The sequence below is a fragment of the Falco cherrug genome, chromosome 7 (assembly GCF_023634085.1).
Source record: "Falco cherrug isolate bFalChe1 chromosome 7, bFalChe1.pri, whole genome shotgun sequence".
NCBI lineage: Eukaryota > Metazoa > Chordata > Aves > Falconiformes > Falconidae > Falco > Falco cherrug.
Window position 1 is genome coordinate 71,837,383 of NC_073703.1, and position 23,770 is coordinate 71,861,152.

Sequence of the window (23,770 nt, forward strand, 5' to 3'; positions counted from 1 at the left end):
CGCCTCGCCACAGCAGCCCCGGCCGGGCGGCCCCCGTGACGGGCATGCTCCCCACGCCCCGGGTGCCGGCCCGTGGCGCAACCCCGGAGCTCCAGGCGGGTGCTGGTAGGGCTGCTAGAGCGGGGACACCCCCCCCCCCCCCCCCCCGCCGAGCCGGAGCCGCCCCACCGCGTACCGCTCGGCGAGCGGCTCCTTTAAATTCCTCTGGAGGTCACCGGAGGCCTCGCCCCTGGCCGGCCCTGTTCGCGCGGCTTCAGCCAATCCCCTTCCAGGCGTGGGCCCTCCCCGGGGCCAATCGGAAAGGAAAGCCTTGGAGGCGGGAGGCCAGCCTCTGTGACGGACGGCTTCGCTGGCCAATCGCTGCCAAAACTGGACGTCTGATGGCATAGGAGCGGCACCCAATAGGCCTGCGGCCGAGTGGGCGGGCCCGGCGTCGCTGGGCGCTGCGAGCCCCCCGCCGGCTGGCCGAGGTAAGGAGGGGAAGATGGCGGAGTGAGAGGAAGAGGCGGAGGGGCCGGGGCCGGCCGCAGCCCCGCGGCCGCGGCCGCGTTCAGGTGAGTGCGGCGGGGAACAACGGCGTCGGGCGTGGGGCCGCACCCAACCAGGACCCGGTGCTCGTGCCCTGATTGGGCTGGGCCCGGGCGCCCGCGCACCCGCCTCCCCGTCCTGCTCCGTGATTGGGCTGGGCCCGGGGACGTTCGTGCCCGCCGCTTCCTGAGGTGCCCTCGGCCCTGCGCCGCCGCCCCGGGCCGGTGAGCCCGCCTCGCTCGGCCGCCACACTCGCCCGGTCGCCTCACCGGGCCGCCCCCCGCCTGCCTCAATCGGCCGCTTGGTCTCCGCGCTGGGGCGGCCCCGAGCGCCGGGGCGCGGGGCTGGGACCTGGGCCGCTTCCCTGTAACTTCAGGGCTGGGGCTGAGGGCGCGCCGCGGCCCCGGCGGGAGCGGCAGCGGGCTGTAGCAGGTGGCTGGGGGAGAGCGAGCCGCCCCCCGCACCGCCGTGCCCTGCGGCCGGGGCCGCGCTGGGGCGAGCAGCGGCGGCCGGCCGCGGGCGGGGGGAAGCCGCCGGGCCTCCTGTGGAATGAGGCTTTGCATCGCCGCCGCGGGTGCAGCCCTGGCTGGTTGCGCTGGCTGATGGTAGTGAGTCGTCTGGTGGCATGGTTATTCGTGGGATCCGTGTGCTAGGTGGATTTTGCTACTCTACTAAGCAGTTAAATCCTTTTCTGATACCTTTATGTCTTAATGACACATGGCCGCACAAAGGGGATGGCTTCCGAGTCATTTGGCAAAACCAGGATGTACAAGTAATCTGCAGTGCAATGTAACTTTCGTGGAGAGGATTATAGCCTATGAATTCATGTGATTGTTGATAACCAGGTGACAAGGACTTTACAGGTGTGAAACTTAATAAAAACTCTCTCCTTTCCACGTTGGTAACGTGCAGGTCAGGTAACCCCTGAATTTTTCAAAATTATTGGAGGTATTTTGTAATGTAGAATGGTACTTTGTTTAAATAAAAAAAAAAGGGGGGGGGGAACACGTCTTGCTGAAAGCACAAGGATTACTGTCACTGGCATGAGATTCCTTATGTTCTTCATCTGATAACAATTATTTAAATCTCAAATTTGTCATAGAATTTTAAGTGACCACACTTTCAGTGTTCATGTTAGCTAAAAGTAAAAAACTGAAGTGGTTAAATGAGAAGCACAGCTTTAGACCTTGTGGAGATACGGCATGTTGTCTTACGTGATCTAATGAGGTAGTTGTATTTCTGTTCCTTCACCAAACAAGTGTGTTTGTCACAACTATTTCTGAAAGCAGTAGCTGCTTATGAGAAAAATTTCCTAAGGCACACTTTACCAGTTCCACGTGTTTTATTATTCATGTAGGAACAGTAATAGCAGCTTATGAGCAACATAACATTAAGGCACAGTGTGCTGCTATTGATGAATACTCTTACTTACACATGCCCATGCGCAATCTGTTACAGTATGCTGGAGATTTGCCTTTGGCATATTACATTTAAAGATAATTCTGCTTTATGTTATCATTAAAAGAATAATAAGCGATCAGCTTTCAGTTGTACACTATTTTAGCAGTAAGTAAATTAATTTGGATTAATATTTATTCTTAATTGCTTCGAATGCACAAGAGTTGTGGCAAGTAGTATCTTAAAAAATAAACAAACAAAAAATTCAAGAGTATTTGGTTACCCCGGTTTATGTCAAATCAACTATATGCACTGCTTTACGATCTTGCCTACACAGTAAAGATTTGCATGAACTGGCTGTAAATCTTACAATGGTGACCTGTGTGACACAGGCGTGTCAAAAATTGTGGGCCAGCTAAGTCTAAAAATTCTGACTGAGTCTGTGAAGAGTCTGGAGGATCTCTTGAACACCTCCCACGTTCATTCTTAGAAACTAGAAAAGGAAGAGTGTTTGAAACTAGTCCTGACATGCCGGAGGTTACGTGAATGGAAGATGCGAGGGCCTGTGCAGTCTTTGGAGGATTAAAAAAAAAAAAAGAGGAGGAGGATTTATCTAAAATAGGGTGCAGAGGAAGGGATGTTTCTTTGCCTGAGTACACTCAAGGAGCATGTTACTGTGGTGTGTGTATCATGGAGTAGAAAGCCCACTGTACAACAGTCCTCCCTCCTTTCTCTGCTGCTGTAGGAGGTACTGTTACAAGATTGTAACGGCAATGTAGCAAATAGCCATTGGAAACCTCACCAGAGAGGAAGGTGGTTTTATTTAGAATACAAAGTGGAACAAAACACTCAGGCTGGCAATCTCTTAAAGTGGCAGAATACGTGCAGTGCCTAAGGTGTCTATCCAGCAGCCAGGCGCTGTGGCAGGGGTGTTTAAGCTGTGTGTGCAGCAGTCTGGCGCTGTGTTGCTCATGTCCAGATGCTAAGTCCAGGATCCCTTGTAGAGCACAAGGGACATCAGCTGGCACATCCTTATGCCTTCTGGCCTCTTCCTAGGTTGGGAACCACTCTAGGTTTCAGATACGCCTTTGTGTACCCTTTTGGAGGTGACAGTGGTCTGTGTCTCTACCCTGTCCCATTCTGTGGATTATCAGTGTTCTTTGTCTCCAGAGCTGGGTGTCTTCCGAAACTGAAACCGCAGGGGGATGTGCTGGGGTCTGGCTGACCTGCTAACCTGGGTGCCGTTAACACAAGCCCTTTTGAGAGGCCTGTTCCAGCTGTATGTTCCTTACCTTTCTCCAGTCACACCAGTACCTAGCCTTTCTATTTATTACACTGCCTCATAGATTGGGTCTAGATGCCTTTTTTAAAAGTTTACCTAGAAAGTGAAAGAAGCACAAAGGCAGCTATTTTTTTTTTTGCAGGACTGTAAGCTACTTCTACTGTATTTTGTGTTTATGATTTAAGCTTTTGTCATTATCAGCTTTCCAGGTTAAAATCGATGCTTTTTAAGACATAGGAAAGGTCTTAGTGAATTTGTGATCTGTAGTGCTTAATTTTGCTTTCTGTATCTTCACACATCTCCACCACATTTTACTTTCCAGTTTTTGTGTCTTGGTCTTTCTACATAAACCTGTTTCTAGATCTTTCATTCCTCACTTATTTCTTGGGCTGTAGGGAAGAGAGGGCTAATAATCTTCTATGTCTGTTAATTCTGCTTGTCTCCTGGAGCATCTCTGTGTGAGTGAGAGGGAGAAAGGTAGTGTTTTGGAAAGCCAGATCTGACGGATCTGAATTTTTGCTGACCAGTGTAACTAAAACTAAAGGTACCTTAAAACAGGGTGCAAGGGGTGGGGTGAATCTTGGTAGTTTAGCTGTACACTATTCATTTTAGTATGATTTCCAATTCCAGTGTGCTGATTATGTCATGTCAGAACAGTGACTTCTCCCCCCCACCCCTGCATTGATGCTTTGGTAATAGGACATGTTGCTCTATATGAAAAGACAAATATTGCAGTTCTGCTGGTAAATTTATTTATGAGCTATTTCTTCATCTCTTTTTGGCTTTGAAATTCTTGAAGTTAGTTGCCTGTACCCAAGAAGCTGTCTATCTGAATATGAGATGTAAAGTTCGCGGAAACTAATCTTTAGTTACAGTACAGCAAAAAAACCCCAAATAGGTAAAAACTTTAATTAAAATAATATTTTCTGAATTCTTAACATAAAAGGATTAATATATATAATGTTCAGTTTTCACAAATATTACTTGTTCCAGATCAATTGATTGTATGTTCAGTAAGGTATGAAACAAGAAAAGCAGTCTTTTGGTCTGTCATCCGTCATCCCCCCCCTTCATAATTTCCACTAGCTTTTAACTGTAGAGTTGATATTGTCACCATCAGCTTCGGTGACTGCTAATTTTTAATAGCTTTGATTTATATCCAGTTGCATTTGCAAGCTCTGTTGGTACTAGTGTGAACTCTGTTCCCACACAACGTATGAAAATGGGATAGAAAGTATATCAAGCAGAGTAGTTAAAAATTGGGGCATCCAAAGTCAGTGAAGTTTGTTTTTTTTTTTAAAAAAAAAGAAATTGGTTAAAGCCAACTGATTTTCAGTATTGGATGAATTATTCACTTGTATGAGTTGCTTTAAGTGTCACCTGCTGCTTTTTTATAATAAGACTTACTTTAGTATTTAGTTTGGTTCATTTGTAGCTTTAAAATAAGTGATAGAAAACCCAGTTTTTCAAAGATTGGCATTGGGAATTGTTTCAATTATGATATATAAGTTTGGAAGAGTTTCTGATAACTGTTCCTTGTCAAATTAATTGTTCTCTGATTAATTTGCTGTTTGTTCCTTTATCTCACAAAGTCACATAGTGCTTGACAGGTTCTTGAGGGAGGACTTGTGTAGCAAGGGTCAGAATTGACAACATGAGAATGGAGTAACTGCCCAGAAATACAGCGCTAGGGATTATCTGATGACTGCGGATTTTCTGAAGGTGCGGGTCCCTGGTGCTTGCAGAAATGCTGCATTGTGCGGGAGTGTGGAGGCTAGTAATACTTTGGTGAGGATACTGGAAGTTTTTAATAATTTAAGTTCTGTGTGATGAGATAGTTCTGCTTACAATCCATTATTCTTTCCGTTAGGTTGTCAGCTCAGCATCCTTGAGAACAGTCATTATGCTTCCTTGCTGTTGGGAGCGGTTTGTTATTAACAGGAGAGAGTTTCTTGCCCTACTGGAAACTGAAATTGTGTCCATCTCAGTTCCTGTGAAATGTGTCTGTTGATGGTAGCTTACCCTAACAAGGTCATTTATCTTCAAAATATGCACAATTAAAAATTGTTTCAGTAGCGGTGTGTACTTAATGCTCCAGGTAGAGTCAGTTTGGCATGGGCTGTAGGCTGTTCTCAGTTAAGTGGAAACCAACAGATCCCTGGACAAAAAGGAGTTCAGGACTGTGTAAACTACATTCTGTGGAATGCTTGACATGCATGGTTTTACTCCAGGAAGCAGAATGCTTTCTGAACAGAAGTCTTTCAGGCATGTTTTTGGGTGTTTGCTTTTCCTCCCCAGCCTGTTCTTAGTTAAAGTTTTCCTGTGCTGGGTCTTCCATACTTGGGCCCAATTCACTTGACTATCCTTTCCCTTAAACAGTAGGCGGGTGGATACGATCATTTGAAAAGTGACATCAACATGTTTTTTGTAGAATGTCTAAAAATGTTAACTGGTTCCTGGAAGGTACCGCTAATCTTGTGTATCTCATGCAGATAATCATGCATGATCTGAATTGCTTCCTAGATGCAAATTTAATTTCATTTGTTCATCACTTTCTCTCTAGGCTCTCTGAAGAGAATGTGGATTGATCAAAAATAATGGTGAGTAAAGCCATAAGGTTATTTAGATACTAAAATTGTCAAGTTTCTTTGATTTAGGTTGATTTAGGTTTTTTCTTTTCTTTTTTTTTTTCTGTCCAAAGAAATCAGTCATTGAGATTTTAATTTTTCATAGGATACTTTCAGAGAACTGGAATGTTGCCACAGTGTCAGCTTTCAGCTTAGATTTTGCTTGAAAGAAAGCTCAATTTAACTATGTATTCTAAGAAGAATAAATGCTTTTATAGTTGTAAAATTCCTGTCCCATGTTGTCGTTTTGCTCTGCTGAGAGACATGAATTGTGTAATTGTATTGGAGTAGTTATCCTAAAAATTGTATTTGTTAAACAATGTGACTGGAAGAAAACATAACTGCATGACAATTATCAAACAGAAAAAAGTTCATTCAAAATTTCTAAGAATGGCAATCAACTTCTGGAGTTTTGGTTTGGGTTGTTTGGGTTTTTTTTTCCCAGTGAATGAAATAAAGAAATTCTGGTAGTTAAGGTAACAGAGTGCTATATTGTGTTCTGAGCTCTGTCACAAACCTTTGGCATGTTTTGTTACAGCTCTCCAGGTCTGCTTTTCCCCATCTTCATAACAAGAATAAGACTTGCCCAACAGTGTGAGCATGGATGGTCAAGCTCATGATCAGCTGACATATTTGAGTGCCTCAGAGAGAAAATGATGACGACCCACACTCTTATCTCCATTTTCATGACCTACCTGCTGCTTCTAACATATGAGTTGAAAATCGTCACTGGAAGATTATTTCTGAACTTGATCAACTAAAGGGTTAAGGTAATCGGAATAAGATGATAAATACAGACAGAGAAAAGAGAGGAAGGGGTTAGAAAATAGGTCATATCCTCATGTTCTTGTATGTGAGAAAGAGAAACCAAAGAAAAAAAATTTCTTTCACATCTTTCACTGTAATACAGGAGAATGATAATAAACATTTCTGGCACTAGCTGTGCAGGAGTGCACCCACGTTACCTTCCAACCCAGGCTGGCATCAAACTTAAAGCAAAAAAATCACGTCTTAACAGCTACTGTGACTAGGTGATACCAAGTGAGTGTCACTGATGAAAAGCCAGGAGATCAGTGACAAGATGAGGTATTGAAGTATGTCTACACTGTGGATAAGTGGCGAGAAATGAGTAAAAATAAGTACATCATCTGTGTGATCTTCCAACTGCCTAAGTGCTTTTTTCCTCTGCAGCACTGACAGTTTTGTAGTTCAGGGTACATTCTGGTGCTACCTAACATTGTCATGCTCTGTGTTGGAGCCATAGTTAAGAAGCCCCATAGCTAATTAACACTGGTTTGGTTTTAGGTGCATTGCTTCCAAGTAAGTGTATAGTTCCGCATTTCTGTAGTGTTTCCTTAACCAGCTTGTGGACATGTACAGTTAAGATAAAAAATCATAAAGAGCAAGGGATTATTGTGGTTTGTGAAGCCAGCTGATTTTGTCCGTTAGAGTCAGGCTTTTAAAGTAATGAGCCAGTGGGCATTTTAATGTGAAATGTATTTTATTCTGATTCCTAAACTACCTCATCTGGTTTTTTTATTTTGGGATTCCAGATCCTCTCCTGACGTTCAAGAAAAAGGTGGTTCTGTTGCTTGCTCATAAGCTGCGGGATGTGAATGTTTCTCTTCTAGCAAGCAAAAACCTGCCCTTCACTTCCATGGAGCTGAACGAACAAAGATCTCTCCACTCCCAGTTTCAGCCATCTCACCCAACATTGGATTCACCACATGACTTCTCCCACAGAAGTGCTCCACCATTTTATCAAAACTCGAAAGCAGAGTAACAGAAATCAGCATTTGTTTCCCTGAAGAAATGTTTTGTGTGCCAGCTCTTCATCCAGCTTTCTGCATTCTGTTTTAAAATGAGAAATACTTTGCAATCAGATACAAGTGCAAGCTGGTGTTCTTCACTGGTATCTCCTTCTTCATTTTAGGAAGGTTAGGTACTTCACTGTGTCATATTGGAATTCCTAGCAGATAAAGTGTCTGCATGCCAAACTGTCTTGACCTGTATGAAAAGTTGCAGCAGGAAAACCAGAACATATTTTCTGCTCTGACATGAGGTCTCAATCAACTGGGGACATCCCGTACAGGTATTTTCTGCTCCAGGACCCAGGCTTGCCTGTGTAGATAGATGTCTTGATGTCAACTTGCATAAAGCAGCTAATGCACAGGAACAAATGCAGAATCACCTTGTCTATAGTGTGTAAATGCATTGTCCCAGTCTGTGATCAATATGTATATTTGCATGTGTAAACCTATGTAAGTGCTGGATATGAAGAGCTTTCACCAGAAGGAGAAATTACTCTGCACCATTTCATTTTTAGCAAAGAAAAATGAAGCTTTAAAAGCCTCTGTGGTAACAGGATAACAATTAGGTTTATGTTAAATCATTCCCTCTCTGTGGCTTTTTATGAATCCTTAGCAGCAAAAGGAACAAAAATATTCTGCAGTAAAAGAGATGGGGCAGAACTTATTTCTTTATTGAAGAAATTAATTTTTGGTGGGATGGAAGAGACCAGAGGCGTAAACTTGCAGTTGATCCACTCAGCTTCCTTGGCACAGTTTCAGCTTTTCATACTGCTGATGGAATCAGCTTTTTGATTCTTCTGTGATTGAAAACTGAGATGACCTGTATGTTTCCATTATCTAGGTAGAAACAGGCCCAAGGGAATGGCCTGTTAGCCACGTAAGAGGCGTGAGTTGAGAGAGAGCAGGAATACTTAGGACAAGCCTTTTTCTGGTTCCTCTTATTTCTTCCCAAACTAAGGCGCAATCTGTTGTTCGTATGTTTACACAAGATTCTTTGTCTCCATCATTTGTGATTATATAGGGTGTTTTCTGTCATTCTCAAATGGGAGCGTATTGTTTATGTGCTCCCTGCTATGGTATTGTATATGACAAGTAAGATTTCTTGGCAAAAAAACCCCAGAACTGGGATATGTATTCTATTCCACTTCAAATCTGGAGCTTTTCTTAGTGCACCTTATTCCAAGCTTCTGATTTAGAAAATGTGGCTTAATAGCTTAAAATAATATTTTCAAACCTGGATCAAATAAAGGTATATAGGTTCTGTTAATAGGGTTTGGGAGATAATAGCATGGTTGTGGGGGGTGGTTGTTTTAGATTTCTGGTTTAGTTCTGGTTTTCCTTTTAGAAAACTGCTGCAGGGAGCCAGACAGCCTGCACGTGGCTGAAAAAGCCAACAACTGAAATCCTTCTTAAATCTTAATGATAGACTGCAAGGGCAGCATTCTGATATCTAAAATGTGGTGACGTATTATGGGACCAAGTTCCATAGCAGAGTAAGGACAAGAGGAGATGTTGATCCTAATCTTCGGAGTAGGGTTAGGTCTGTGTTTAGACTTGCATTGTAACGATAAGATTTAATGACAGCTTTACCTGGTTTTTGTTTTCATAATGAAAAGATCAGACACGTAAAGCTGAAGAGCAGTGGGCAAGACACTGCGTATCACAGTAATGCCAGCTGTAATGAGCAGAGAGGTGCACTAAAATTGTGTGTAACATTGAGATGAGCTGTGTGGTAAGAGTTACATTGATCTTGACAAGGTGACCACCAGCTTGGCCTGACTCCTTTTAAGAACATAGGATTTCTTTGCTGAATATGGTCTGAATTTTCTGGCCTTGGAGGCAACTAAAAAAGCACACTTCCTTTTAGGGCCTCCTTGTGTTAAAACCAGTGGGATTTAATGTAGATGTCTGTAGAAGCAGGATCCATCTCTAAGTGATGGAAAATACTGTCAATATCATAGGATTATAAGTGGTTGGGAGTTATCTGGTATAAAAAACATCTGATTTTTAGGTCTGGGCATTTCCTTTTCTTCCTTCTGCCCATACTTACCCTTCTGACTTTAGAGCTAGCAGTTTTCTTGCACAGCTTGATGACAAAATACTTGGGGGACAGGAAGTTATTTTTGTTTCCTGTGGGCATGTACAAAAGACATTTGTCTGGCTAGAGAGTAGACACTTGCAGCTGTTTGATTTCTTTTTCCACAGGAATAATCTTCAATATTTTGTAACCCTGCATTGTAACAAAAAACCAGAATTGCTGATTTTCCCTGACTCCTATCCATGACAGCGTAATAACATTAGTTTTCAAGTTTAATTTCAGAACATAGTATTTTTGCAAGGCTAAGGATCTGTGGCTTTCACAGAAGTAATACTCCAATAGTGCATGCCCAGAAGACCCCATTGCCATACCTTTCTGGCCAGCACCTTTATAAAACTGCTGTGTTAGAAATGCTGCCTCAGCCTACTTACTTTTTCTTGCTCCACTTTTTCTCTGTGTTGGTTGGAAATCTTCCCATGTGAAAGATTACAAAAACAAGGGGCATGTGCAATAGATCATATATATATACATATATATATTTTAATACTTGTGGACAAAATGATGTTACAAGTTGTTTGAAAACAACAAAATCACCAATGTCTTCCATTTTGAGATGTGTATAGTTCCATAAGCATTAGTGCTTTGTAGCAAACTGTAGTGCCATGTTAGGATCAGTGCATGAGCCTAGTAGTATTTTTACAATTTCAGAGTGACAAATTTATTAATAAACAGTGATGATAATGTAATTAACACTGGAAGGGATACAATAGAAATGTCACAAATGTGGTCTAAACATGCAGTATCCTCCCTTTGACAATGGCAAAGCTATCTTTAGAAATGGAATGCGTTCACTTAACGGGCTTCATAGAATCATAGTTGACTTTGGTTTTAGTCTATCTGTCCAACTGCAATAGTAAGCTAGTGTGTGTAAACGTCTAGAATTCTCATCTCTTTCAGTGGGATTCTTTTCTTTTTAGTCTTTTTCGAAGGTGTTTTCTTCCACGTGCAGCACTTTTTATTATTACCCATCATGTGATATACTCAAAAAAGTATGAATACGCTAAGGAGTTCGTGTGCATTTTGTACGCATCTCTGCTACCTTAAGATCATTTACAAAATCTCTTAGGTATTTTTTTTTTCAGATCTGATATATAATTGTTATAACTGGTTAAACATTATCCTTATTATATAATAAGTTAATGGTTGCAAAATGCTATCTGCCAGTTACGCATAGAAGGCTTTTATTCATTATCGCAGGAATGGGGAACCTTTTCTGGCTGAAGTCCTATTGAATCTTTTAACATCTTTGGTGGATCCTGCATTTACATACATCTTAATGTTAATAATAATGAGAGAGAATATGATAAAGTCAAGAGCTGTTGAAGAACAACATTGCAGGCTCTATCTGTGCAGCAGGCTATCTCTAGCCTATGGATCAGAGATTCCCCACCCCTGTATGATTGAGAATTCACTATCCTGTATTTTAGGTAACTTCCAGTATTGCTTTCCAGCTCTAAGTTTGATTTTAATAATTTCTGCCTCTCCCTCTGCTTTTTTCAGAAGGAAAGTTTAGACCAGGGGAGGTCCAAATGATTTAGCACTCAATGGGCAGCTTGGACTGGTCAAATAAGAGACTGGTATGATTCCTGAGTTGTGCAATGCTCTGTGGATGGCATTCTCTGATTTCCTAGGAGAAAGTATTTCATTTGGTCCCAGTGTTGCTCTTCACTCATTTCTCTCTTTTGCAAGAACAAAATTCACTTTCAGTTTAGAGAGGATACTGCATCTTTTTTTCCTGAGATCTGCGTGTAAATGGCCATTGGGGGGGGGAGGGAGGGAGGGAGGGAATGGGTAGCTTGGTTTTGTGATGTTGATACAATATATCTCTAAAGTGGTTAATCAAGAAGCACGTGCTTGGTGCAAAACCAGTAATCCATGAAGGGTTCATGTATGTAACATGGAAAAAAACCCAAACAAACTCAAACCACAAAACAAGCCCCAAAAAACCAATCCTCTGTATCTAATACATTAACAAGAAAATTGGACAGGTGGGCCATTTACAGCAGAGCTCTGGGGGACCTGTGCAGAGAGTTAGATTCAGTTCTAAATGGAAGTAGCTGTACCATTGAATAAAGTAGTTTAGTGCTTGGGAGAATCAATTGAAAAATACCTCTGAAACTGGAATGCAAAATAGCACAGTATGTAGGGGGAAGAATCCCTGATGCAAACAAAGCCATAAGATGATTTAATAAGAAAATAGAACTTTAGTAGCAATAACTGTTCTGCATGTGATAGTAAATAACTTGCATTAGCAAGACTGTACAGTAGAGTAAGTGGGTAATAACCAAAAAAGTTTGTGGCGCTCTGTGCTGCAGGGAGTTGCATGAAGAGTCTCTTCCTGAGAAGATGGGTGAATTCCTCTTATGTTCCTCTCATTGGAGGGAATTTGGCACTTGATTACTTAGTTAATGAACCTGATACAAGAAAACAAATATCAGCTTTTCATGTCTGAAGCACTGTCAATGAGTGCTGGGGGAAGGGCAGACAATTCTTTTTGAAAGGATAGCTGAAGTTTCTCTATATTTATTCCTTTTTTGTAGTCTAGCACTTGCTCTGTTTCTCTGAGAAGAAACTAAACCCTTCCAAATACTGGACTGTGAAGAGAACCTGATCCTGAAGTTAGAAGCTTTTATTGTGGGAAGTACTTTTTGTTTTCTTTGTTTAAAAAGACCGATCTGAGACGGTCTTTAAATCTAAAAAAATCAGAGAACACTTGACACTCAAGTCATTTGTACCTCTGAAGAACAATTGTAGAATTCTAAAAATGTTACTTCACAGCAAAAAATAATTTTAGCCTTGCTAAACGCTTTGTTTCAGACCATAATTGATTTCTGTTGATGCCTGAAGTTTTGCAGAGGACAGTCCTATGAAGGTTGTGGTAACACAGGGGGTTATTGATCTACAGCTGCAGCCTCTGCACCCAGCAAAGTATTCACTATCAAAAGTGTTACATGAAAGAGTTACAGGGGTTCTAAAATGTCCATAGTTGACACTGTTTTCAGTGCAGGTATGTAGTCTACTGAGACAATGCAGCCCAACAGATAATAATGTATTCTGAACAGAATTATTACATCAGAGGTTTAGCTCTGTCTGGCTGGATTTCTTCTAGAAAGCTGAAGTAATGTGGACTGCAACTTACAGCTGAACGGAGGCTTCTAATGTTTCAGAATTATGGAGGTGAAGCCCTTTGGCTCTCCATAAGTTGGTAATGGGTCTGTGAGGGCTGTGAGCATTTTTACAGTATAAAGTAATGGAGATAAGCGTGAGAATGCCTAAATTAATTGTTGTCTAATCTGTAATATGCATATGAAAAGCTAATTGATCTGGAAGGTTGTAATCCGCTTAAATTCCAGTTATTGAATTATTGATAAAATCAGAAGCTGGCCATAGGGAACCTTAATTTGATTGTTATCTCATTACATTAGAGAAATTAGAAATTTATTCTGGTCTGTGGTCAGCAAGTACATTTTACATAATTATGGAATAATGATGAAAACCACGGTCACGTTCATACTTCAGAAGTATCGCTGAACAGAATTCTTCAAGGGTTTATTCATTCAGAGAAAGAGGGGTAGGAAATCAGGACTGATGCAGCCTGGCAAGCTATCTGCATGTTCTTCCCAGTCCAGACTTCTTATAATGATCTGTATTCTGTGGGCTACTAGACTAGAAATTGCTATTGACAGCAACAAAAGGAATCCCTTTGCCTTTCAGCTCTTGTACTATGGCATGGCTTCTGCTCCAGCCCCCTTGATTCCGCTCTTTCTAAAACTTCAGTAGAAGTGCGAGATGCTACCACGTTTCAGCGTGGGCTATCAAAGGTGTAGTGACCAGTACTGTCATCCCTCCTTTAGCAGTACTAAACCCAGATGATACAAGCGTATGTTGTTTCCATATCCAGTAGTGCTGCTGCAGACAATCTAGCCAGTACTTGTGTTGGGAATTGCACCTTTAGGAATTGTACCTTCTGCAACTGAGGATAACCATCAAATTTAGGACAAAAACGAATGTCTTGCAAAGACTCCTTGACAGTGAGTGAGAAGAAATTGTACTGAGCATCAGGACACTGACACATTACACAAGGATTACATTGTCAAGAGCTGGCAGTGTCTGGTTTTGGGCAGAGAAGGGAAAAATATGGAAGAGAACAGTTTTTGATGGATAACCAGTCTTGGAAATAACTGCTTCCTGCATCCCTAGGAAACTGTCTGGTCTTCCCCCAAAACTAATAATCCTGCTTGCTGTTCAGGTACAGAGCTGCATAATGGCAGTTTAAGTTAGATTCCATTGGATTTCTTTTAATGAATGATCCAGCATTTTGCCCCTGTAGTGCTGCAACAGGCACGCAAAAGCTGGCAGTTGGACCAGGTTGTCTTGTTTAACAGTGCAGAATACTAACCATGGATTCTGATGTCTGTTCCCTTTCAGTCTGCTTTACACTTTCTCCTGAGTTGTAGAGAGTGTCGGTGTTCACGATGTCAGTGCGTGTTTCTGTCTCTGAGCCTATGTCCCAGGTTATAATATAGACAGATTCCCTAAGGCTTTACAACATCTAAGGTTAAGGAGAAAAGGTAACATACTGTTTAGTGTGTCCTACGTAAATCCTGTCTGCTTCTCTCCACTTCCCCTCCAAAGAAGTGTGTGTGCCATTCAAATGAAAGGCAGCTAGTTTGTAATGCCTTAGGCATGAAGAACTGCATGGAGAAACTGAAGGAAAGCGGCACAGGCCCACAAACCAAATCTTAGAGCTAGTATTCTAATTATGCATGATTCAAAATGTCTAGTGTAATGTAGTTATTACCAGTAAATTGAGATATGCATTTATACATAATGAAGCAATAGGAATTAATATACCAATAGCTTGAACTTCCTGCTTTGATTCTCAAATTCTGTTTTTTTAGAGAATGTGCTGCCTCTGTAGAGAAAGGGGCAGATTATATAGATAGGGACAGAAGCATGGCACCAAAACTGTAAATCAGGAACCAGGATCCGCAGAACTCGCCTTTATAACCTCTTGTCTGGTTCATATTAGTGCCCTGAGCATGTAAAAAGCAGGGCATGAACTAAGCATGTTTGGGGGCGAGATGAGGTTTCTCACCTGCTGCAGCTGTAGCAAGGAAAAGGGTGCAGAGTTTCTTACAAGATGCAGGGGGGAGCAACTGGTGGGGAAAAAAACCAACCAAACAAACACAAAACAACACAAAAAACCAAGTAACGGAAACCACAGACTCAAATTGAGTGTTGTATTTGCCAGACAGTAGGTACTAAGTTTGGGTGTGGTGAGAGAAATTATTTGGAGAAGACTGAAATTAATAAGCACAGTACATATCTTTCAGGTGTCGAATAGCTTTTTAATAGACAGTATTTTCAGGTAACTCTCTAGCCTCATAGGCAGCTGTACTGAAGCATAACTGGTACCAGCCAGCAATAATGGCACCTGCAGGAATGAACCTGAAAATACTGGTAATCTTGTGTATTTTTTAAGTTCTTTGAAGAGATTTTTAAAAACAGAAAATGAGATTTGATCACTGAAGGTCTTTATCTTCTGCAACACAGGTTGCAATAAGTCTTTTTTTCTTTATTTCACTTATTGAATAAAAGGGAATTTGGGTGCCATCTTTCTGTAAACTTTTAGTGTGTTCTCTGTAATATTTCCCAAGTCTTTTAGTGGGTAATGCAGTGAATTTCTGCTGGCAGTTTGAAAATCACATAGAACGTGTGGCATAGCCTACGTCACTAATACTTTTCCAAGTTTAATCTTGTATTCAAACATGTAGAATACTAGCTTGTTACTGCAGAGTTCCATACTTCTATCTTAGCTTAATTTTGTAGGTGGGTTTAACTTGTGCAGAACATTTCTCCGTGTACAAAGGCTCAGTCCTGTTTCTTAGTTAGAAAGAGGAAGTGTCTTGGAGGAAGAAATTGTGTGTCAAGTTAACTCCTGTTCGTACTTCATAGCCAACCATCCATAAAGCACCGTGACTTGGGTTTAGAACGGGTTTTACATTTTTTCTCATGAACGCTCTTTCTAGATATACCAGAATTGCCAAGTGAAAACAGGAATATTAGAAGATAACTATTTTATGGTATCAGAAGTTAGACTAGATGAAATCCTTTGAGCCAGCTTCTTTGAGCAAAAAGGGAATTTGTAAAACCAGTTTAGCCCAGTGGTTAACCTTGGTCACCTAATTCTTACCAGGTATTCTTTAGAACACTTTGCATTGGTTTAAACCCTGTTAAATGTGTTTCTTTTGTGTGATGAGTAAGCAGTTGTATCCTTTGTTAATGCTTATTTCCTTTGATGTAAATTCTTAAGAATAAGCTACTTCAGGATGTCTGTGGAGATATCCCCCTTTTGAAAAGTATGATGTAACTGCAAAGGAGAAGTATTAGTTACAGATTCTTAAAAATTACCTTAGTACTTAAAAAACAGGCTAGAAAATACTTATACTGAACTTCTGATGGCATGCTCACATGGGTTAGTGGAGGAAATTATTGGTGTCGCTAGAAACTATGTACTCCCATTGCACACATGTTTTATGTGGTAACAGTGAAAGAATGTCTCCCTGCAAATTCTGATGTTTTTCCAAAAGGCAGCTTGCTTTTATATCTATGCATCTTTGAGGATTTCAAAATAAGATTTTATTCTTTTGACACTGTAAAGAGGAACTGTTTAAAAATGAACTTGGAAACTCTGCACCTGTACACAAATTTTTTTAGCAATAAAGCAGCACAGGCTGAGAATGCACTAAAACTGGATGCGTCATTTGTTGAGAAGACATGAACCAGCTTCCCGTACGCTCCGCTCCTGAGATGTGTCAGTACTGGCGGTACCTTTGTTGAAACTTAACTGTTGGAGCTGAACTCCCATGTGCTGAGTATCTGCTTTGGGTCCAGCTGTTCCAGCAGACTTCAGGCACCAGAGCTCTGACTTCTTGGAAGGCAACTGAAGAAAAAATTGTTTCTCCACTCATACTAAGGTGGGCAACTTGTCAGAGAAAAGCACCAAGGGTTGTTTCACATCATAGCAGAAAGCATCTGTTGCTTGTATAGTTTGCCTAAAAGTAATAAGCCCCTCAGAAGAACTTCATGTATATGGATTGTTTAGTTTTGGCAACTATGTTCCTGAAAAATTCCTTCTGCGGCTGGCATGTCAGAGCCTGCAGGGGGGCACAACTTCCCTTGCAGTTGCTGAAAGCAGTTCGGGGAAGTGCTGTAGCACCACAGCATGACACCACCTCATGACAGCGCTGAAGCAGAAGCTCCCGTCCCTGCTACGAGCTTTCCAAAACCTGTTCGGGATTGCTAACCCTTATGCCAGCTTAGAGAAGGGTACCAGCACGACTTCAGTAGCCTGTTCAACCACCTTAATACATTCCATTTTTTAGTTGCTTTTGTCTTCAGATTCCAGAGAAGACAGCTGCTGGTTAGCTGACCTATGGTGGCCTGACCTTGAGATTTGCTTTCTTTCTAAGTGGTTGGTATTCATTTAAATAAGAGAATCCATCCCTCCCCTGGCTGCACTTAAAGCTAGAACACGTCTCTCAGGATGCCTCATTAGAGATCAGGTTCTACACTAGCATAAGAAAAATGAGTATTTGTTGGTCAGTTATAGATTAAGAGGAATTTGAATCTGGGGCAGGCTGTGGGATCACATGCTGAATCTTTCAGGAATAGAAGCTTATAATTACCACGTAAATTAAAATGCACCCATAGGTTTAAACTGGTCTCTCAGTAAACGTTAATCTCAAATTACTCAAGGTAATGCATTTATTTTATGCGGCTTGCTTCTTAAAACGGAACTTGGACAGAACACTGCGCTGCTTTGAGCGTCAGCAGCTACACCAGGCAGCAGCACCAAGAAAACATGTGATTTGGCAAATAGACACGAAGGACCATAGCTTAACAGAGCAGAGGTCCCCCATTCCAAAGATTCAAGAAACGTCATTTACAAATTTGCCCTCTGTTATTTAGCACATACTCTTTATTTGTTTAAATTCATGCCAAGTAATATATTCAAGGAACCGCTAATTTAATGCTGCATAATGAACCAGGACCCAAGCACGAGAAACCGATGGGTCTTTTTCAGCAAAATCTAAAGAAAAGAAGTGGACTTAGGACTCGCATGATGCTATCAGCAATCTGCACAATACGCATTTCTGAATTTCAGCTTTTTACAAATTTGTTTAAAAAGTTTATTTACAACTGAAAAATAATATAAAAAACTTCATAACTGACATATCTTTTAGGGGTGGACACATGGCTAAATGGAGTAAACCAATTTAGCACTATTATACATGGTATAGATGAAAAGTATATGTACAGCAAGAAACAGCCTCAGTGCAGAAACTAGAATAAAAGGGCAAAAGTGAGTAAGTGCCGTTATCAATCACGTTTCTTAGACTGATTGACAACAAAAGAGCTCTAAAAGCAACACAAAGTGAATTTATACAATGGAAAAAATTCAGCAGAGAAGGGGAGATGTTTGCACAAAATGAACTTAAGTCACAAGACCCCAGTTAATGACCAACAGCCCCTTAAACATAATGCAAAAGTCATTGCACCACACCACCTTAAAAACTTCCTTCTTAATAATGAAATAATCAAATAACAGCAAGTCTGAACTTTACATGCATATACAGTGAAAACTGTTAAGAACAACCTTGCCGTTAAGGGTTTGGGATAGAGCTCATTTTAGAGGAAATAACATTTATCGTTACAGGCAATGAAACTGATCTTCAGGAATGTAACATTTACTTCAGGTAGTTACTTTTCATACCCTGAATTTAGCTGTCATGGGAAAGCACTGTATTTTTGCACTTACACTCTTCAAACTCGTAAAACATTAATTCAGATAGCATATAGTATTAGAATTTGAAAGATCCCCTCCCTCTCCCTGCAGAATGGCTGCTGACACTCTATGTTACTGCTCCATCAGAACAGACAGACAACCTGGAACTCTTGGATCAAGAGGCAGCGTGGTGACCAGTCAGTAGTAGTACTGCAAGCACCAGCTGCCCACCTAAAGCCTCTGAGGTCCCTTGCTGTGAGTTCTGTCACCTCTACTCCAAGCCCGTTACAAGAGGTTTTTTACAAATAAAACAATTAAGACCATGAAATAGAGGGAGTACTGGCATCAGCAGCAATGGGGCATGCAACCAGCCAATCCTATACGGAAGTAGAAGTAAGGGAATAGCAAATTGCCTCACTGGAATTAAGTTGATCAGGTAAATACAATCCCCCCCTAGACTACCACAGACAACTGCTAAACTTTATGGAAGGTTTAAAACAACCGTTCAGGCAGCAAAAAGGAGAGTAAAGGACCCTTAATTTCCCAGCTCACAAGAATCTGAGATACTCTGTCCCAAGAACAAGGGGTAAGTAATGTTCTTTCTTTTCCATCAAATTACTTCCTAGATGTTTGGAACCCGTTCAACACAGAGAAACGCCAGCGAGCACCCATTAGGTATTTTTTATGAAACATCTTGACTGGCCAAGTGAAGGCAGCAGGCAGATCATCACGACTTCAGCTGAGCAATGTTCCCATGACAGAGCAGAAGTGAAGAAGAAACGACTATTCCTTGGTTTCACAGCTTCAGCCTTAGCAAGGAAGGCTCGGATCTGTTAAAGGCAGTTGTTCACAGCCTCAGCTTCATGGAGCTGCCAGAACATGGCTCGGTCCTGGGCAGCCATGGGGCCGCACTTGCAGAGGACTTGGCGGGCACATGTACGTTCAAGGGTTGCCCTTGAATTTGAAATCGAAACCCTTGTGCTCCAGCTCGCGTCGTGCCATCCAGATTCACGCACTACACACACTGTGCTAGCTTGCTCCGTTTGCAGGCCACACACACAAGCAAACCTAAAAGCAGCAATCAGGCAGCCATTCAGCAGTGCCTCACATACCAGGTGTGGCTAACGAGCCACTACCAACTGCTAGGTGCCATTAACAGTGTATCTATATTGAAAGGTAGGACAAGAACTTCCCATTTATAATAGCTCCTCTCGAATATCATCATCTTGGTATGTTTTGTATAGTTCCAGAAGCTGGACTTCAGTATTTCAAAGGCTGTTTTCCCCCTGAAGTCATTAGAGAGAATCAAAGCCACGGTTATACTGTCTCAGAGAGCGATATGCTGCATGGGTGAGCTATTGATTTTTCCAAGCATAAGTTCAGTATGTCAGATTTTCAGGTGTTCCCCTTAGACTGAAGGGATGCAATTAAGCATCGGTTCTTTCCGTAAGTAGATAAAGTGACGGATCAACACTCAAACTTGTTCTGGTGCATTATTTCACCATAATGAACTCACTCAACAGCGATGCAGAAACAACTCCGGCAGTTCTTGAAAATGGTATATTAGTTGACCTCGACTATCCTGGCAGTAGGTCAACTGCAACTGATGCAGAGCTTTACCCTTCTGCCACTTTATTTTGTTCTAGTTCCTTCAACTTCTTCATCAGCAATTCTAGGCGAATGTTGAGGTCCACAATCTTTCTTTTCAGCTAGAAGAGAAATTAAAACTAGAGAAAAATGTCCTAACACTAGATCTTTGAATGAGCTGCACCCCACTTCCAGTGGCTAAAGAGCAGCTGACTTTCAAGACGGAAAATTATCCTGGGCTTTAATCTCTATACTGCATGTCTAGTACAGCCCAAACCAGAGGCCTGCGCTACAGAGAGAGAGACGAACACGTGCCAGCATCACCCCTTTCAGAGACGCATGGAAATAGTCTACGTAAGGAAACAGGGTTACTGGAGCCTCACTATCATCAATCCAATCTTTCCTAGTTAACTCGTTACAGGTTTTGACGCAGCCAGAGGCCTTTTTTGACAATATCTGGACAGACTGTTTCATCGTTAGCAAGGGAACAGATGTGGATGGTCCCTCAAAAATCCCATTTCCAGAGTCTGGGGTTGAGGTTAACACATCTAAATCACAAGAGTAAAATCCTGCTGGCATGTCTCAAAAAGCAGATTCTTGCACTTGTTCTAGTCAATAAGCAAACTCTCCACAATCACATAATTTGTGTTTGCAATGAAGTACTACCATTATTTTACTTCAGAAAAAATGTGTCTCAGCTTTAGAAGACTTGCCTGGATAGAATTTTTGCATTTTTAGCCTCACTAGACTTATAAAAACACTCTGATTTTATGGTAAGACACTGGAAGATGACTTTGAAGAGGAAAAAACATGTCACAGGCCCATTTCCACACTTAAACCAGAAACTAAACAAGAAAGAAAGAAAGAAAAAAAAAAAAAAAAAAAGAGTATGGAACAAGCAAGCACATAAATACTGGATACACTGGCTGCCTCCTACACACAGTAACTGAGCTATGGGATAGACAATTTACTCAGACAATGACTAACCAAATTACAGAAAAGAACATCCAATTTAAACACCAAAAAAGGAGGGAGGTTCTAGTGTTGTTTCTGAAACTAAATACTGCCATGCTGTTCTGAGCTTACATAGCCATATATACAACGGGGTTAGAATCCAATTCAAATTAACAAATTGCCTTTTTTTTTAAAAAAAATAATTCTTCAACATGAATCATCAGTTCTAGGGACAACACAAGTAGTAATACTTAGGTGAAGTCTGAAAAGAAAAAAACCAAGAACCATTTAAAGTGTAGAGATAAAAGCATAACACGCTTTTGCCAGAAAATTAGCTAGAGCTCGGTATGTTTTGCTGGTAAGTGGTCCTAGAGAATGTTCTGCATGTCGCACACATCAGTCAGTCACTGTGTTTATAAGTCAGTATTTTCTCCATCTTATGCACTTAAAAAAAAGTAATTGTATCAATATTTTTGGACTAATATCCAAAAATATCAGCATTTAAAAAATATTTTCCATAGAAATTAATGTAGAAACCTTACTTCCAACACTTGTTTCTTTAAGGTCACAGCAGGAAAATACACCTTAGAAGCTTCTATTACCATTTGTTTTTTTAGGAGATAACTGGAAAACAAAAGGAGAAAGGGAAAAAAACCCAAGAAAACCAGTTAAAACCCCTGTAGTTGCATTCATTGTTTAGGCAGATATTTAAGATGATTTTAAAAGCAGGGTTGTTGCCAAAAGTAGTCAATACACTGTGAAAATATTTAAAGCATAAAAAAGTCAAGTCCTCAGTCTACCATGGAACTACTCTGATACCTTACATTAGCTAAGTGAGTCTGGAACTGATGATTTCAGTATTACAAACAACTAAATTGAAACCTTGACATTACATGAGGACACTTACAAAGCGCAAGGCAAATCAAATTGAGTCATGACAACACAAACAATATAAACATAGAGGATATTAAAATCCCATACCAACACGCTCAGTGAAAAGTAAAGCCACTTTTGTTAGTTGTAGATTAGTTGTACGCCCTGTTGTAGTAAATTAAAACCCCCGTAAAATCATTGCTCGTAAGAACACAGAACACTCACCAGAGGATGTTCTCCTTGAAGAAACAGAAGAAGCCTCGGAGATACACCAGGTCAGTGGAGGCAGAACAAAGAATAAAGCCCACGGACATGCCACACAACCGACAGGATAACTCGTTGTAAGCGCTAAAAGGAGAAGGGGGGGAAACGTTATTAAACAGACACTTTGAAACCAGACACTGCATGCCTGTCAGAGGACATCAAATCTTCAGTTCTGTTAGGATGGCAAAAGAAGACATAATAATGGTTTCTCCTTAAAGAAACTATAGATACAAAGAGAACGCACATGTAAATAGTTGGGCACGTTGTGTGAGAAATAATCTCTGCCATATGTGAAGCTGCAATTAAGGGAGGACACACGTATCTTACTATCCCAGAGCTGCTGAGGCTACACAGCTCAAACAGAGGCGGAAAGGCACCGCCTGGGCCCCCGACATTTCCTCCAGCCCAAACAGGCTATTGCCTCAAGCAGAGGGGCAGGGGGTGGAAAGCACAAAAACCCCCCAGAACCCCCACAGCAAGTCGTATATTTTAAAAGTTCCCATCCCTTGTAGTTAGTAAAACGGCCTTTAAACATCATTTAAACAATCTGCGGGTTCCCTAGGCCCTCAGGTGACACCGAAAGGCCCTTGCCGCCCGACTAGCCCCAGGGTCACCCGGCCGGCTGCCCGCTGCAGGCAGCAGCAGCTCCGCACGCACACGGACACCAACCAGCGCCCAACGGCGCTGCTCCTTCACAGGCAGGGCTGCCGGGGAGCGCCGGGGCGGGCGGGTCCCGGCCGGGGCCGCCGTGCGAGGGGCGGGCAGGGGCACCGGGCCCCCGCGGCCGCCCCCCGCGCTACCGGGGCAAGGCGAGGGCTCCTCCATACGCACCATCCCAGCAGGGCTCCCTCCAGGCCGACCAGCAGCTCGTCCTCCCACACCACATCGTTCGTGACTCCTGAGGGGAAACGGAGCCCCGCTGAGGGCCAGGGCCCCGGCCGGGCCTGCGCGACTCCGCGCCCCGGGGCTGGCACCCGCTCCCCGGGGCCAGGGGTGAAGGGAGCGAGAACGGGGGTCGGGACCGGGGCAGGGGAAAGGTGTTGGTAAGGGAGGAGGGGCCGGGCACCGACTGAAGCAGACGAGAAGGCCGAGCCATCGCTCCTCCTGCGCGCAGAGCTGCAGCGAGTCCCCCAGCACCGCCCGGCAGCCGCGGCACTGGAACACGGCGCACTCCTTCGGCAGCGGTCTCGGCCGCCACGACAGCGCGGCGTCCCCAGTCGGCGGCAGGCGAGACTCAGGCTGGGACCGGGACGCGGGTAGCGGCCGCTCCACGGTGACCGAGTCGCGGAGCTGCACGTTCTGGAAGAGGTCCTGCAGGTATCGCCGCACCGCCATCTCCTCCCGCGCCACGGGGGCCCGCCCGGCCGGCGTCCCCATTGGCACACGCGCCTCACGCCTCCGCGTCTCCATTGGGCAGCGGCCGCATCAATCCTCACAGCGCGCGGCTATTGGGAAGAGGGCGGCACCGAGCCGTTCCGCCGCCCAATCCAGCGGGGGAGGGCGGGGCTGTCCGCGTCTATCGAATTTGAAAAGAAAGCCACACCTCGTTGGCTGCAT

General features: G+C 42.7%; 1 protein-coding gene and 1 long non-coding RNA gene across 4 annotated transcripts; one reads left to right on the top strand and one right to left on the bottom strand.

Moving 5' to 3' along the window:
• Positions 1 to 424: 424 nt before the first annotated feature.
• LOC106631151 (uncharacterized) lies at positions 425 to 19,176 on the top strand. The gene is made up of 5 exons (XR_008733092.1): positions 425 to 554; positions 5,772 to 5,808; positions 6,374 to 6,605; positions 7,389 to 16,724; positions 19,162 to 19,176. It is a non-coding gene; the product is annotated as an uncharacterized LOC106631151 (long non-coding RNA).
• OIP5 (Opa interacting protein 5) lies at positions 17,497 to 23,621 on the bottom strand. 3 transcript variants are annotated; one of them, XR_008733091.1, is made up of 6 exons: positions 23,284 to 23,600; positions 23,045 to 23,111; positions 22,175 to 22,297; positions 21,619 to 21,700; positions 21,209 to 21,338; positions 17,497 to 20,244 (listed from the first exon to the last, which is right to left on the bottom strand). XR_008733091.1 is itself a non-coding variant. In XM_055715567.1 (5 exons), the coding sequence occupies exons 1-5, from the start codon at positions 23,588 to 23,590 to the stop codon at positions 20,152 to 20,154; spliced, it is 672 nt and encodes a 223-aa protein (XP_055571542.1). In that variant the 5' UTR covers positions 23,591 to 23,592; the 3' UTR covers positions 17,497 to 20,151. The 3 variants fall into 3 exon arrangements, 1 of the variants encoding a protein (XP_055571542.1); XM_055715567.1 differs by lacking the exon at positions 21,209 to 21,338 and having other exon boundaries at positions 23,284 to 23,592; XR_008733090.1 differs by lacking the exons at positions 21,209 to 21,338; positions 21,619 to 21,700 and having other exon boundaries at positions 23,045 to 23,621.
• Between the last annotated feature and the right edge of the window lie 149 nt (positions 23,622 to 23,770).